Here is a 15,479-nt window from a genome sequence, read left to right as displayed (position 1 = left end):
GGGGGCCCAAACTGGGAGGTTATCTGCCCCAAATCTGTCCCAAGTAGCACGTTTGCAGGGATCCGATCAGTTACCCCCACCTCCCTCACCCCTCGCCCTGCGCCCCAGTCCACATAAATGTCAGCAACAGGCAGCGCCGGGTCAATGCCTCCAATCCCGGAGACAGCGAGGGTTTTTCCAGGGATCAAGTCTTGGGGGGACACCATCTCAGGCCGCACCAGAGTCACCTCCGAGGCGCTGTCTCGCAGTCCCATGGTCACAGACCGGCCGACGGTGACAGGTTGGAAGCTGTCCAGGGACCTACCACCACCCCCACCCACACAATACACCTTGGGCGGCCCTTGGGACGGGGACGGAGCCGGGGCCTTGGGACGCTGAGGGCACATGGCCTTGAAGTGTCCAGGTAGGTTGCACTGGTGGCACCGTCTTGGTTCTGCCACGGGCCTGGAGAGGGGAGTTGAGGGGGACACCCCCTGCAGTCTAGGGGCAGGTGGGGCAGTCGCAGAATTCATCTTACCCCCTCTCCAGGTGCTGCTGGTGGCTGCTCTCCTGGCTTCAGGAGCCCGATTGTTGGTGTAGTCATCGGCCAGGGCAGCTGTAGCCGTGGACCCCTTTGGCTTCTGGTCTCGGATGAACTGGCGGAGATCCTCAGGGCAGTTCCACAAGAGTTGCTCCGTGATGAACAAGTCCAGGATCTCCGGTCCGGTGGAAAGCTGCAGGCCTTGGGTCCAGTGGTCGGCAGCTCGGGCAAGTGCCCGCCTGTGGTCAGCCCAGGAGTCCTTTGGTCCCTTCTGTAGGCTCCGGAACTTCTTGCGGTAGGACTCTGGAGTGAGGTTGTACTGTTGGATCAGGGCCCGCTTGATGGTGTCGTAGCCCTGATCTGCCTCAGCAGGCAAGTCCCCAAGGATATCCAGGGCCTTACCCCTTAAACGGGGGGTCAGGTATTTGGCCCACTGGTCCTTGTCCAGATGGTGCTGCAAGCAAGTCCGTTCAAAAGCAGTCAGGAAAGAGTCCAAGTCTCCATCCTTCTCCAGCACTGGGAAGTCCTCAACACGGACCTTTGGAAGTTTGGTGTCTTGAAGGTCACGTGTGGCTGATGAGGGCCGGAGCTGAGCTAGCTGCAGCTGGTAGTCACGCTCTGCCTGGCGCTCTTCACGTGCTGCTTGCCGCTCCGCAGCCTCACGCACTGCTTGCCGCTCACGCTCGGCCATGAGTATCTCGTAGGTATCCCGGTCTCCAGCCTGGAGAAGGGCCATAGCCATTTGAAGAAGGCTATCCGAGCCTCCCAGGCTCGGTGGAATGGCACGTGGTGATCTGCGGCCCGCTGCGGAGCCTGGTGCTTCACTGTCCATTGCAGAGCGGAGGGCTGGCATCTGGCTCGTTGAGGACCCTTGGGTGAGCTGCTCCTCATCTTGTCCATAATTGCTAGGTTGTGCAATGTCCTCTGCAGAGCTGTTTTCTGGCGTCGAGCTCCTGGAGGACTCGTGGGCAACCTCCTCATTACTGTCCACAGCACCGTCCTCCCTCTCTTCGGCTCCTGCTTTAGCATTGGCCAGTTGCCTAGCTCTGCTCCTGGTGCCATCAGCCATTCTTGCAGACTTTTGGTCACTGACACAGAACTGACACCTGATGCCTCCACACACCTTACAGTATCTGCACTCTGACACTCTAGTGTTGAGCTAGTCTGAAGACCCCAGCAGCCACAGCTGCTGCAGGCAGTCTTTAGTGTCTGGGAGTATGGGTCTCACACTCACACACACTATTATCTCGATCCCACCGCTATGCCACCAATATGTCACGAACCACCGGGGGGGTCACTCAGAAATCCCCCGCGCTGGCTACCAGTACGTCACAATCGGGGTGTAACAAGTGGGGGGTCACCCCTCCTTTATACCTCCCGACCGACAGACAGAGCACGTGATGCGCTCTCTAGCGCCCCTCTTATAGTCAGGCCAATTATGGAATTGCCCGACGATAAGCAAGGAGGCCGCTATACTACTTATGCCGATTATTGAAGGGTCCCCGGTGAGAGTAGGGTATATATTCCCCCGACCTCCGCGGGCGGAATATATAAAACCTCCCCGAATCTCACTGGCCTCCCCACAATAATCCTTGGCACAAACTCGCTGCCACCAACCGATTTACGGTAACTATTAGCCGAACACACAGACGTGGGATTCAAGATCGAGATAACAGAACAGCCCAAGATTAATTATATAATTTAATCAGCCTAACGCACACTAGAAACTACAATATATACAATAGGGAATCTACAGAATATACATATGTCAGAGTACAGTTACAAGCAAAGCATGGGTTACAAACAGGCATGCAATTCAATCAGTTACCTTGTGCGTCTGGCCACAGGGGGGCACTGTAGACCAGGTTTCCAGGAACTCCCACAGATGTTTCCTACACGTGACCCCCAGCGAAAAAACCCTGGAAAATGGCCGAAGTAGGGTTATCAACCTGGGCAAATCCAGGTCCCCTCCTACCTTCGTGACCTCAGAGGGAGCACTGCTCCACCCCTGGCTGGAGTTATGGACAAAATCCACAACATGGAATATGGCCATAACTTGGCCTGGGAGCGTCGTAGGCGGACGCCAATGCTCTCATTGTGACAGCTATGAATTTAGCTACAGAATGAGAGGTTTCATGACTTGTCTACTAGTTCCCCATTGGCTGATATCACGCCTGGGGTATTTCCCAAGCTCCCGCTCCCATAAAAAGGGTGTGCCAGCATCGTCCGCATGCGGAGACACCATTTTTATGGTTGCCATATTTATCGGAAATATGGCTTGCGAGATATGAACCATTTTTTACTGGAGTCGTTCTGTCTGGCTAGTTCCAGAGCCTTATAATGAGATACAACTCTTGTTACAGGGTGACGGCAGGGAGTCATCCTGTGTCCTTTGTTCCCACATCACCTAATTTCCATATCACAGGAGATGGCCATGGGATGGGTTGCTAAACAAGTTGTGTGAAGGAAAGGGGGGGTGACACCAGGAGAGGGCTTCCTGACATAACTTGAATATCATGATTTATCGTCATATCTCCGGATTTACCTCACAGCTGTGAATAAAAATCATGGTTATTCAACAAAATATTGATTTATGAACCCGTCCTGAGTTAAAACATTAGTATTGTTGTTCCTAAATGATTATGAACTTGTTTTTTTTTATTATTTGATGTCTGAAAGCAATGTATTTTTTTGGAGTTTTTTTTTACCATTTTTTATTTTCAGAAAATAAATACAAAATTTTTTGCTTGGAAATTTGGAGATGTTGTCAGTAATTTGTAGAATTAAAGAACAATTTACATTTAATTCAAAAATATACCTATAAAGAGAAAAATCAAAAAAACTGACAATTTTGCAGTGGTCTCTTAATTTTTGCCATAGCTGTATAGATACAATCACTATGCAATCACAGTGATCAGAGAGCGGGGACCAATGAAATGGGTCCCTCATCTCTTCCGCTGCTGTGAGTTTTTATACAGTGACAGTTATAATCCATGTTGGACATAGAATGTCATAATGCTGGTACTGACACCTGCTCATGGCGTTCTATGTCTGTCATTCATTATTAAGAAGTTAAAATTATTTTGGTCTCAACAATATATTTCGCAATTGTCATCAAGAAATGTGTCCATATAGGACACAAAGTGACAGATAAAGGGGTGTTCTCATCTCCAAGATCCTATCCCAATATGTACTTGTCAAGGAAGGAATTTGGGTGAAAACTGCTAATGGAGTCTCCGTTTGGGATATCCAGGGACGGTGTCGTATTAGCTGTATACCAGTGCCGATATATCAATGTATAAGACAATGAACACAGACATGTTCTCCTTGAGCCAGCGTCATCAACAACTGAATTTGTGTATTGGAAGACACCCAATTATACAAGTTGCCTCTCTAACCTTGAAGGTAAACAGGGAGTACTTTTACTCCTTAATTTCTCACAGCGCAGTTTGTTTCTTGTACATTCTTTCTGTGTGAACATTACTGGTAACACTTTTGCAGCTTCACATTCTGGCTTCAATATCTTTGGTTAACTCCTTCAGGACTATACAGCTTAGAATTATATTATGGGTCTATGCGATGGCTACATAGACAGACAGATTATTATGCAACTACATCTATATTTTGATTATTTATATACACAGATATTCTTATCACGTTTGAACAAACAAGCTATAGCTCAATGCCACCTCCACATACTCAGCATAATAACAGAAATATTAGCAAATAACTCCAATTAGAAATGTAGTATAGTTTTCTTGATAAGGTCATTTCTCTTCCCTCATGTGCAGGAATGGTAGTAGCTTAGATATTCATGGTTACGACCACAAGCAATTAAATACATAACTAACTGTTACTACCTGAGTGGATGTAACCATGAAGACCTAAACTGCACATGAGGTAAGAGACATGGCTATATCAGGAGAACTATACTACATTTCTAATTGGAGGTATTTACTAATATTATTATTATACCACATACTATATATTGGGATAGGAGACTAGAGATGGGAATACCCCTTTAATTATTCTATGAGCTATTTTCTATAAATGTATGCACATAAGTGTACACCACTAGGAGAAGTCATATATTATAAATGGGAGGGAAAAGAAAGAATTACTATGTGACTAAAATATAGCTTTTATTGATAAGAATTAAAATCTACTATTGTTAAAAACTGCACAATATTTGTGAACCCATAATAGATGTGCACCAGATGATACTCGGTTATCCCACAGTAATGAATTTCTTACTAATACAAAACACTATAACTTTTATTGTATATAACAGATATAAATAATTTATCTTACAACATAAAAATACCCTGTGATCAAATATAAAGCCCCCATAGCTGTGTCCTCCATGCTTGCATCTGGTACTAATGGTCAGCTATCTTGTTGCCTCGTTAAGGGTTGCTAAGCAACTTCCTTATAAGGTACGATACCCCTTTAAGAATAGAACTCGGGGTTCCATTATGACATCACAATTAAGAATCCCTACTTATTCCAGTGATTACATTCTAATTCTCACTTTGACACTTGTGGTCATTGCTGTTAGTGATAAGCTATATAGCTCTTCATATACAGATCGCGCTTTGCATTTTACTTGATGAAATGTCTGGAATTTCTCCAGATAAACTTCATAAGTTAGCACTACTCCAGCGGATTCTTAACATCTATGTCCCTGACTATGTGCTACTACTACCCTGTGGCGTCCTCAGCTTCACTTACCGGCTGGTTCTGAACCTAGTGAGAGACTGCCTGACCAAATACAAACATGGTCGAATTAGCTCAGAATATCTTGAGCATTTACAGCAGAACATCAGGACATCAGTACAAGAGGTAAATAGCAGACAATCTGCACACATCTTATATAAATAGTAATAATAGACAGTAATTAAGGAATAAAAATGTAAGTCTAATATGTAACAAGTACTCTGATAAGAATAGCTGAAGAGCCAAAATAGGGCACACAGGCTACATGAGAAGGGAGAGGGTGGGATTTAAAGGGGTAATTGAATTAGGGGTGGGAAAGTTCTGATTGTGGTGGAATAGGATTGGTTAACTCTTTAAGAACAAGTGAATTTTTCGCTTTTCTGCTCCCATTTTTCCATCACTTTCTTTCAAGAGCCAAAAATTAGTTATTCTTCTATGGACATAGACATATGAGGGCTTCTTGTTGTTTTATTTGCAAGAAGAGTTGAAGCTCTGAACGACTCTATTCTGTTCACCATACAATGTACTGAAAAACGGGAATAACATTTCAAGTGTGATGAAATGGTAACAAAAACGCAATTCTGTTTTTGTTTTTAATGCTTTTATTATGCAGAAAAATGACCTGAGAACATTATTCTCCACGACAGTCTGATAACTGTGATATCACACAGGCGGTGAGATTTTCCTGTATAACTTATGGAAATATAATCAGAATCTGCTGAAGTTATTGTGGAGGGAATAGCGACTTCAGTTCCATCCCAATATAACTAGTGGGGCCAAGGTCTTGTGGGGATTGGGGGTATTAATGTGGAATATTATTACCTTACTCCTTGTACCAGTGCGCTTCTTGTAGAGTCTAATTCTTAATTAGTTAGCAGTCATGTGTCTTATGTACATACACTGGGTATGGAGGATATACGAGGAGATTTAATGGTTTACAACTACCGGATCCCTCATCAGATCCCAATATAAGCATTTTAGTGCAGATAGGAGTAAGATGGTGACATAAATGGCCTCCTCCATTCTGACTTTCACTCATGATTTTCTTGTTTATTTTCATCTCTATAGGCTGAAGAAAAATCCCAAAGTGGAGAATTGGCCTTTATTAAACTAATGGCCGAAAATGTCCTGATGATACTAGAGTACCCATTGTGCCCACTGGAGCATCAGGTAAGGATCCATCATCTTCTATATCTCATATCATTGTTGTCTGATCTCCAGATTTCCACTCATGTAGCAGAAGGTCAGACTTATGATGGTCGCATTCTCCTTTTTGGCTCCAGGCAGACACAGGATAGTATGACAGCCTGCCTCTGCGGTTCTATCTGTGATGGCAGTCTGTACTCAGCGGTGTGGCATTTGTATTATGCTTCTGTCTCGCTCGGTCATCACAATCTTCCTTCTTATAAATGCTGCAGTTCTGAGAAGTTATTACAGAACAGTTGTATATACAAGACCATTATATATTAATGTACATTTAGAGGGAGCGGCTGGGTATAGTTCATCCCACACTCAAATTATTAACTAAATCCAGGTTTAGTCCTTCCTGCCTTATATATACGGAAATTTAGTATTTCTGAAATGTAATATTAATTGTATATATTGTATCCATCAGGAAACATCAAAAGGTGACTCCGAAGAGAGGCAACACCTAAATAGCCCTGACTGTGATACCAGTCAGCAGGGGCTTAATACTGATATGATAGAAGGTAAGCTGGTCACCAATATTTTACATTCAAAATCAAGTAATAGAGAACGGCAGAGAATATGTACATTTACTCTGCATCCTCTGTATGAGACCGGTAGCTGCTCAAGAACTCCCTATAGACTATAATGGAGGGGGTCATATAATTCTGCTCCTCACCTCTCAGGTTAAAAAAATAATAAAAGGCTCATGGGTCCAGGATCATATCATTGTTGGGGATTCAATCAGATCTTGAGCAGTCACACTCATCTATTCATATAGACTATTACATGACGTCTCTTCATTATTTATCATTATTTTAGGAATAACTGTGCCGGCAAATACTGAATGTGGAATATGTGAGACACCAGAGATCGTCCACGAATCTGCCAGTGTAAGTATCAGAGGGACATCTGTATATCATCAGATGACGGGGTACAAATTACACGTCCCATATTGTATCCCATATGACAATGGAATGTCTCTGTTCTTCATGTAGATCAGACCTATTATATGTCATGATGGCATTTCTCCTGCCTCATCTGTGTGATGTCACTCATCACCCCCTGCAGTACAATAATATATGTATATGGAGGATACAACCCTTTAATATAAGAGCGTCTGTGGAGGGTCCGGCTTGTATCACGTCCTCTACATCTGCTGCAGTGTAATCAGAAGGACATAATATAAAAGGGAGATGTTCCTGCATCTGGAGATTTTATTTTTCTGCAGTTTCTATGACCTAATATAATGTCTTATTAATTTTTAGGCCGTGAGTGGATCCTTAAATGTGATGAAAAATCCTTCTAAGAGCGACTTTGATCCGATCAAACTGATCAGCTTTGGAGGTTTTGGGTGAGCTTTGCTTTGATATAATATTTATTTCCCAGGGCTTATTATGATGATGCCTATGTCTCTGTGTCCTGCTCATGTAATGTTCTCATACAGAAATTATGAGTCCACTTCACTGTCCACATCTGTTACTATTCAGGACAGATGGGATGGATTGTGGATGAGGACCTACCAAAGGTGATCATTTATGGAGTGTTAGTTTATGTATTTGTAGATACAGATTTCTAGAAATGGTTTCACATCTAGTATTAACCATTAGTACAGAAGAGCATTTGATGAGGTCTATAGACAGATTATTAGTAACAATTGATAATTAATCATGGATTTTCCTCTTCTCCAGTGCCGTCCACTTAGTGCGCCATAAAGCCACAAAGCAGATCTGCGCCATGAAGAAAATGGACAAGCAGAACCTGAATGATAGATGGAGTCTTGAACAAGCCTTTCTGGAGCGGGACATCTCAGCAATTGCGGATTGTCCATTTGTGGTCTCCATGTTCTGCTCTTTTACTACTAGAAGACATGTTTGTATGGTGATGGAGTATGCACCAGGTGAGACACATCCATTGTATCTATATACTGCCCACGTCTGCTTAATCCGAGCACCTTATATATACCCAGATTGTGACCACATGGGCGATTACAGTCCACACAGCATTTACTATAAGGTATCTATTACCAAGATGCTTGAAAAATCATTGATCTCTGTGAAATCCTCGGGCGTATGTCCTGACTGAGCATGGCAGCAATTTCTGCTAAGGATAAAAGCATAACTTGTTTATATTTGAGCAGTTTTTATAGATGGAAATTTCACAGAGAAATACATGAGGCTTGTAGATGAGGCCGGGCTCTATCTCTGTGTATAGGGTAACTCTGTAGTATACAATATACGCTGTGCATTATACAGTTTATCTCTCTCTATATGATTTCCTGTTCTAATATCTCTGATTATTTCTCATTCACCCTCATCATGTGTAATTTACATTGTAACAAACCCTCACGTGTGATATTTGCTTTCTCGTGTAGGAGGAGACTGTGGAAGTCTCCTAAGGAACAGGGGTGCTTTTCCTGCCACCGCGGCCCAGTTGTACATTGCAGAAACAGTTGTCGCTGTGGAATATCTGCATAGCCATGGTGTGGTGCACAGAGACCTGAAGCCTGACAAGTAAGTGACCCCTGTATTATAATGACGGGGAAGAAAGTTACAGTTTGTTATATAGAGTCTATGAGTTATTACTGACTCCATCTTTTCATTCACAGCCTCCTGATAACAGCTACAGGACATATTAAAGTCACGGATTTTGGGCTTTCAAAACTCGGCGTCATGAGACCAACATCCAACGTCTACAAGGCTCGAACTAAGGACATCATCAGAGAGTTCCGTGATAAAGAGGTCGGCTTTACTTACAGGATCTTGTACTTTACAGATCTCTTCTCTTTCTCCTTTTCTGATCATTTCTCATTTAGACGTTTCCTTTGATGTTATTTGTTGCAATGATATTTATTGATCATCATCTCTTCTGTTTGTTTCCAGACGGCTGGCACCACTGCCTACATTGCCCCAGAAGTCCTCCTAATGAAAGGATACGGAAGACCTGTTGACTGGTGGTCATTAGGGATCATTCTATACACATTCGTTTTTGGACATGAACCATTTACTGGGGCAAACCAGATGGAGATTGTACACAGGATCGTCTATGGTAAGTAAAGTAATCTGAATGCTATGTGATGTCTCTGTTATTTGCTATGATTTGCTCTCTGCCGAAGTTTCTATTTTTGTTCAGAAAAATGTTTTTTTCATGAAAATAAATGCAGATGTTTTATTTTCTGTAATACTTGCTTTTTATATAACAGCTGACATACCTTGGACATTTAATAAATACTGTCCACCACAAAGAGCTATAGAATTGATCATTGCGCTGCTCCAAAAAAATCCTGCACATCGACTTGGGACAGGTAATATTATAATAGTATTAATAATGTTTTATTACACCTCAGTGACCAGACAAATGACCGTGTCCATGAGGATCAGCACTGAGGGTCTCTACTCCACCTACTTGTCCATTCCCCATTCTTCATACTATCACTACATTTCCTTCATGTCTGGCTCTGTTGTATCTTCAGATCAGAATAACATAAACTGTACAGATATAGAGAAGTGTCTCTGACAATGACTGTTATTTTCCTTCTTGTCTTCCTTTTCCAGGAGGGGCAAATGAGATCAAGATGCATCCATTCCTGCGGGACTTGGACTTTGACAATCTGCTAAGTCAGAAACCCCTATTCGTACCTATTTTAATGTCAGATCTGGACACCCGCCACTTTGACAGTAAGTAACATGAGACGTCCTCCGTAGAAAACGGCTGTGTGTCTTGTCTTTCATGTCATGTAACAATCAGCTCCCATCATGATAACATAGTGACTGTCTGACCGAGTCTTATTCTAACAATCTCAAATAACACGTTACTTTGCAGCTTGCTGTTTTAAAAACATACATGTGGATTCAGATGAGGAGGACACGAGTGAGGACAATGAGTGTCCTTACAATTTTGTATCACCTTATCCAAGGTTTTGTAAAGTAAGTAAGTGGCCAATAAAATATGTGAAACCTATAGTTATAAAAAAGTTTTAAATTAAATCTATTTTATATTTTAGCTACATATCACCAATACTGAGAGGATGACCAATGAAGATCCTGTGTCACCTCCAGGGGGTTCCATAACCAATACTGAGAGGATGGCCAAAGAAAAGCCTGTATCACCTCCAGGGGGTTCCATAACCAATACTGAGAGGATGACCAAAGAAGAGCCTGTATCACCTCCAGGGGGTTCCATAACCAATACTGAGTGGATGACCAAAGAAGAGCCTATGTCACCTCCAGGGGGTTCCATAACCAATACTGAGAGGATGGCCAAAGAAGAGCCTGTGTCACCTCTGGGGGGTTCCATAACCAATACTGAGAGGATGACCAAAGAAGAGCCTGTGTCACCTCCAGGGGGTTCCATAACCAATACTGGGAGGATGACCAATGAAGAGCCTGTGTCACCTCCAGGGTGTTCAATAACCAATACTGAGAGGATGACCAAAGAAGAGCCTGTGTCACCTCCAGTGGGTTCCATAACCAATACTGAGAGGATGACCAAAGAGCCTGTGTCACCTCCAGGGGGTTCCATAACCAATACTGAGAGGATGACCAAAGAAGAGCCTGTGTCCCCTCCAGGAGGTTCCATAACCAATACTGAGAGGATGACCAAAGAAGAGCCTGTGTCCCCTCCAGGCGGTTCCATAACCAATACTGAGAGGATGACCAAAGAAGAGCTTGTGTCACCTCCAGGGGGCTCCATAACCAATACTGAGAGGATGACCAAAGAAGAGCCTGTGTCACCTCCAGGGTGTTCCCTAGAAAACAGCGAAAAACCCTCAGACATGTGAGTAATGTATTATTACAATTATTATTATGTGATTTACATGAGACGAGTAACACAAATCTAAATCCAGCATCCACCGCCCCATGATTGCTGATCTCTGTAGTCCTGGATTGTGAGAACACTACAATAACAGAGACCAGCCATTCATTTCCAGTTAAATACAATATTACTAGTTGAGTCCATTATTTTTGGTAGAATGGGGTCCTGAGTGGGGAATCTCTTCCGTATTGTCCTAATTGGCCTTACAGGCAGGTGCTCGTCCTCCTATATTGTTTTTACTTGTAATTTAGTTGACTTTTTTTCTACCCAACAGACAGAAGGAATCTTCACTTTCCAAATCTGATGGGGAGAGTCAGTGTTTACCTGTTAATAACATTGCGGCATCCTCGCCTTCCGTCTCAGGTATGTACAGATTTATAGATCACCCTATTATCTACTCTCTTATATAGCTATTAATTCCACAGTGCCTTACAGACATGATCATCACTGTCCCCATTGGGGCTCCCAATCTACATTCCCTATCAGTATGTCTTCGTAGAGTGGGAGGAAACTGGAGAACCTGGAGGACACCCACGGATTATACGGGGAGAACATACAAACTCTTTGCAGATGTTGTCCTTAGCCTATAATCCAAAAGTATAATGTGAATCTGCACATGAAGGATCAAGAAATTACTTACTTTATTCCCATTGCCCCCCTGAACATTGAGTTTTTATTTTTTTTTATAAATCCCCCATACTTTCCAGAGTTATTGGGCCTTTATATTTAATGCAAAATTTTATGGTGTCTCCAATGGGGTGTGGCTCACAGGATTCTTTGGGGGCTTGTCTTCGGCTTCTCTGCATTATTAAACTATGAGCCACGCCCCATGGTAAACGCCATAAAATGAGCACAAAATAATAAAGGCCCATATCTCTGCAACTGATAACAAAAGACATCATACTGAGGGGAGCAGCGGGAATAAAGGAAAGGTGAATCCTGGAAACTTTTGATGTTGTGATGAGTCCTCTATAAAGCTACACTGAAGGTTTATGTAACTGATTATATAATAACACTTTGTCCTGCTGCAAGAAATGTCATATTAATAAGTGGACATAGATCTTTGGAGAGACACCACATGGCGGCACACAGAATAGTGATAGATCCATAGTAATCAGGTCACATAACTCTATGAAGATACAAATCTAATCTTTTAGGAATTTATAATCAACATTTTTCTAACTTTTTGATTAGAATTTCCAGTTCAGGCGGGAAGAAGATCCGCTCTAAAACTGAGAAAACAGCAAAAAACAGAGACAGTAGAAGAGGGGGAGAGAAGGCGAGGTAAGTGTGACCATAAGCTCCATGTTGTGTGATGTCAGTGAGAATTCATGTGGAGCAGATGTGATCAGTGGTGGGATTGTCACATGTATGATGGCTGACGATGATCCCACACCTGTGTATGGAGAAGGTTCCTCTACCGTCCGGTCACAGTGACACCACTGTACTATCCTTTAATATGGAGTCCCATTACTTACACCAGTTTTTAATTTCTTCTCACAGGTTCTATCTTCCGCCGGATTATATCATCCTGCCGGCGTAGATTATCCAGGGCTGCTCGCGCAGTCAGAGAGAGCTGCATTTTTTCCTGCTGTCAGCATGGCTCCATAGTCATCTCAGAAGATCCCTACATCTAGCGCCCTGAAGAAACTACAGCACAAACACCATCAATGCTGTGCTTGTATGGAAGAACTTGTACCATCTATGGGCGGCACGGTGGCTCAGTGGTTAGCACTGCAGTCTTGCAGCGCTGGGGTCCTGCGTTCAAAGGACAACATCTGCAAGGAGTTTGTATGTTCTCCCCGTGTTTGCGTGGGTTTCCTCCGGGTTCTCCGGTTTCCTCCCACACTCCAAAGATATACTGATAGGGAATTTACATTGTGAGCCCCCCAAAAGAGAATAAAAATTTAAAATTAATTAATTGCCTTTTAAATTTAATTGATTATTACTGGCATTAATGGCATATCAATACTATACATGTCATAAATGTCTGATGGGTTGGACACCAAACAGGAGAAGATTGGTTCTTTGTCTCCCATTAATCCTCTACACTCGGGCCAGAAGTGGTGTGATGACCAGAGATTCTGTTATTCCTAAATTACGTGTACACAGCGCCAAAATGGAGTTCTCAGTGAACTGTGTGTAACTGTTCGGATTCAGCCACCCAAATAATTAAAAAAATAAACGAAAAAGAAAGAAAATAAAGAATAAAGCAGGAGCGTTATACTTACCGAGTCTCCCACACGGGTGTAACACCACATCCGGGTCTGCTCATTAACCCTCATACATATTCACTGCATCCCCTGGTCACCGTCAGTCCCAGCTGTTGCAGACCCTCATCGTACACACCTCAGGTGCCGCAGAACCTCATCATACACACCCCAGCTGTTGTATAACCTCATGATACACACATCAGCTGCTGCAGAATTTTAGGCCAGAGTCACACTTGCGAGTGACTCACATGTAACTCACACGCGTCTCGCACTGCATCACCCGGCATGGCCTGCTGCTCTCCAAACAGGAGTGTACAGCTGCATTTGTGGCGCCCCTGACCTGGTCAGGCACAACTGAATACTGCACCCATGCTGGGACAGTGCTTGCAGGTAATTCCAAAAGGCCAGAATGAGGTGTGTACACACAGACACAAAGCAACCAGGTCTCCGACACATTTAGAGGGGACCCTTGGGTAGCCTCTGAAGAGGTTAGCTTTCAATTCTCAGCAAGGGGTGCAGTGGAGGGGCTGGGAGCTAGGTTGCAGTGGCAGTCAGAAAAGGAGGAAGCCAGTCTGAGAGCAGTGTACAGAAGTTGCTGAAAGAGGCAGACGTACAGCCACGCTAGTCAGACCCTGCATGTGTGGTAGCTGTTAGCGGGGGAGTACAGTGACCAGAAATTCAGTCTGAAAGACACCTGAAGAGAGGCAGTCGAGTACGGGGACTGCTGGTGACCAGACACGCACAGGGAACAGGTCCCTAGAGCGGACATCCATTTACTGATCTGCTAAACCTGCCGGTGAGGGGACTAGAGGTTCCTCACCAAAGATACAGAGTTCGAGCCTCAGCAGCAACAGGGGACCCATAAGGAGATAGGGCCAGAAGCCATCTCACCTGGTCCACGCTGCCAGCAAACGGGCCAGAAAGGGGAGAAAAGGAGGTAGCGACTTCCCTGGATGAATCCCACGATACTGCAAGTCAGGAGTTATCCGAAACAAAAGGAGTGCTAGGAAGGACGAGTTAACGGCTACCCTCAGTTCGGCCTGGAGGAGTTCCTGGTTCCACTTGGTATAATCTCAGCATCGCCTGGGTATCTCACAAAACACCCTAAAGTGAGTAAACAAGTTGAAAGACTTTCTGGATTGCGACCGAGTTATTCTGCAACCTGTTGTTCTACACACCCGAGCCCCTGGGGCCAGCCTCCCTCACGGGAGGCCACACCACCAGACTGCAGACTCCATCAGCCCCAGACACTCGTTAAACCTGCAGTGGCGGTCACCCATAACCCTGACCGCATCACGACTCCCATGTAAATAAACCTAACATGCCTATTGCCAGCGGTAATCAAGTTGAGCCCCTGTGGTGTCCCAGAAGGTGGAGTGACGTCCCTGAGGCGACCGCTACAGGTGGGCGACACATCTCTAGCGTCACGAACAGGATAAAGAATAGACCTGTTAAGACAGGTGACCGTGCGCCTTGGAGGTCCGTTCAGAAAATTTGGATCGCTGCCATTTTGTTGATGTTAAAAGCGCGCGAAGTTGGAAGCTGCAGCCCGCGCAGAAGAAGAGTAATCGCCCACGAAAAGGTGTGGCTGACCCAGAATCCCCGGAGCGCTCTGACACAGTGAAGGAGGGAAGATGGACGCCGAGAGTGCTAATGCCCCCAGCCAGGGCGACGCAGCCCAAGCGATGCCAGGGCACGGCGCGGTGAACGCAGCAGCGTCTAGTTCCGGTGCGGCGGTCGCAGCTGCGCCGGCCGAAATTTCCCCAATCATGCCGATCTCCTTGCCGTACATCCCTGGGGAGACCTGGCTGCCCCAATATGCTGGCAAAGCAGACACCTTGACCGGGTTCAAGACGAAGATCAGCACCCTGCTGGACATGTACACGATGACCGGTAAGCAGAGGGCCGCCGTGGTACTGGAACAACTGACTGGAGCAGGAGAATTAGAGGCTGAGGCCTGGACCAGTGGTGACCGGAGCTCTGTAGAAGCCATTTTTGCCAAACTGTTATTCTGAGTTATTCTGCGACCT

The 15,479-nt window shown here is 44.5% G+C and overlaps 1 protein-coding gene across 1 annotated transcript; it reads left to right on the top strand.

Moving 5' to 3' along the window:
- Positions 1-5,074: 5,074 nt before the first annotated feature.
- On the top strand, positions 5,075-13,121 carry LOC142295653 (microtubule-associated serine/threonine-protein kinase 1-like). Its single transcript, XM_075338754.1, has 16 exons — positions 5,075-5,362; positions 6,305-6,406; positions 6,852-6,945; positions 7,244-7,314; positions 7,690-7,775; positions 8,113-8,321; positions 8,796-8,934; positions 9,030-9,162; positions 9,304-9,469; positions 9,624-9,725; positions 9,976-10,098; positions 10,244-10,347; positions 10,425-11,197; positions 11,511-11,599; positions 12,431-12,520; positions 12,740-13,121. The coding sequence occupies exons 1-16, from the start codon at positions 5,135-5,137 to the stop codon at positions 12,871-12,873; spliced, it is 2,643 nt and encodes an 880-aa protein (XP_075194869.1). The 5' UTR covers positions 5,075-5,134; the 3' UTR covers positions 12,874-13,121.
- The last annotated feature ends 2,358 nt before the right edge of the window (positions 13,122-15,479 follow it).

This window comes from Anomaloglossus baeobatrachus, chromosome 3, assembly GCF_048569485.1.
Source record: "Anomaloglossus baeobatrachus isolate aAnoBae1 chromosome 3, aAnoBae1.hap1, whole genome shotgun sequence".
NCBI lineage: Eukaryota > Metazoa > Chordata > Amphibia > Anura > Aromobatidae > Anomaloglossus > Anomaloglossus baeobatrachus.
The sequence above is the reverse complement of the archived record's forward strand: the minus strand, read 5'-3'. Positions and strand labels throughout refer to the sequence as shown.

Coding starts and splice junctions, on each gene's coding strand:
- LOC142295653 (XM_075338754.1), top strand. CDS start 5,135: ATGTCTGGAATTTCTCCAGATAAACTTCATAAGTTAGCACTACTCCAG. Junction 9,163..9,303: donor GAGAGTTCCGTGATAAAGAG/GTCGGCTTTACT, acceptor GTTTGTTTCCAG/ACGGCTGGCACCACTGCCTA. Junction 11,600..12,430: donor ATCCTCGCCTTCCGTCTCAG/GTATGTACAGAT, acceptor CTTTTTGATTAG/AATTTCCAGTTCAGGCGGGA.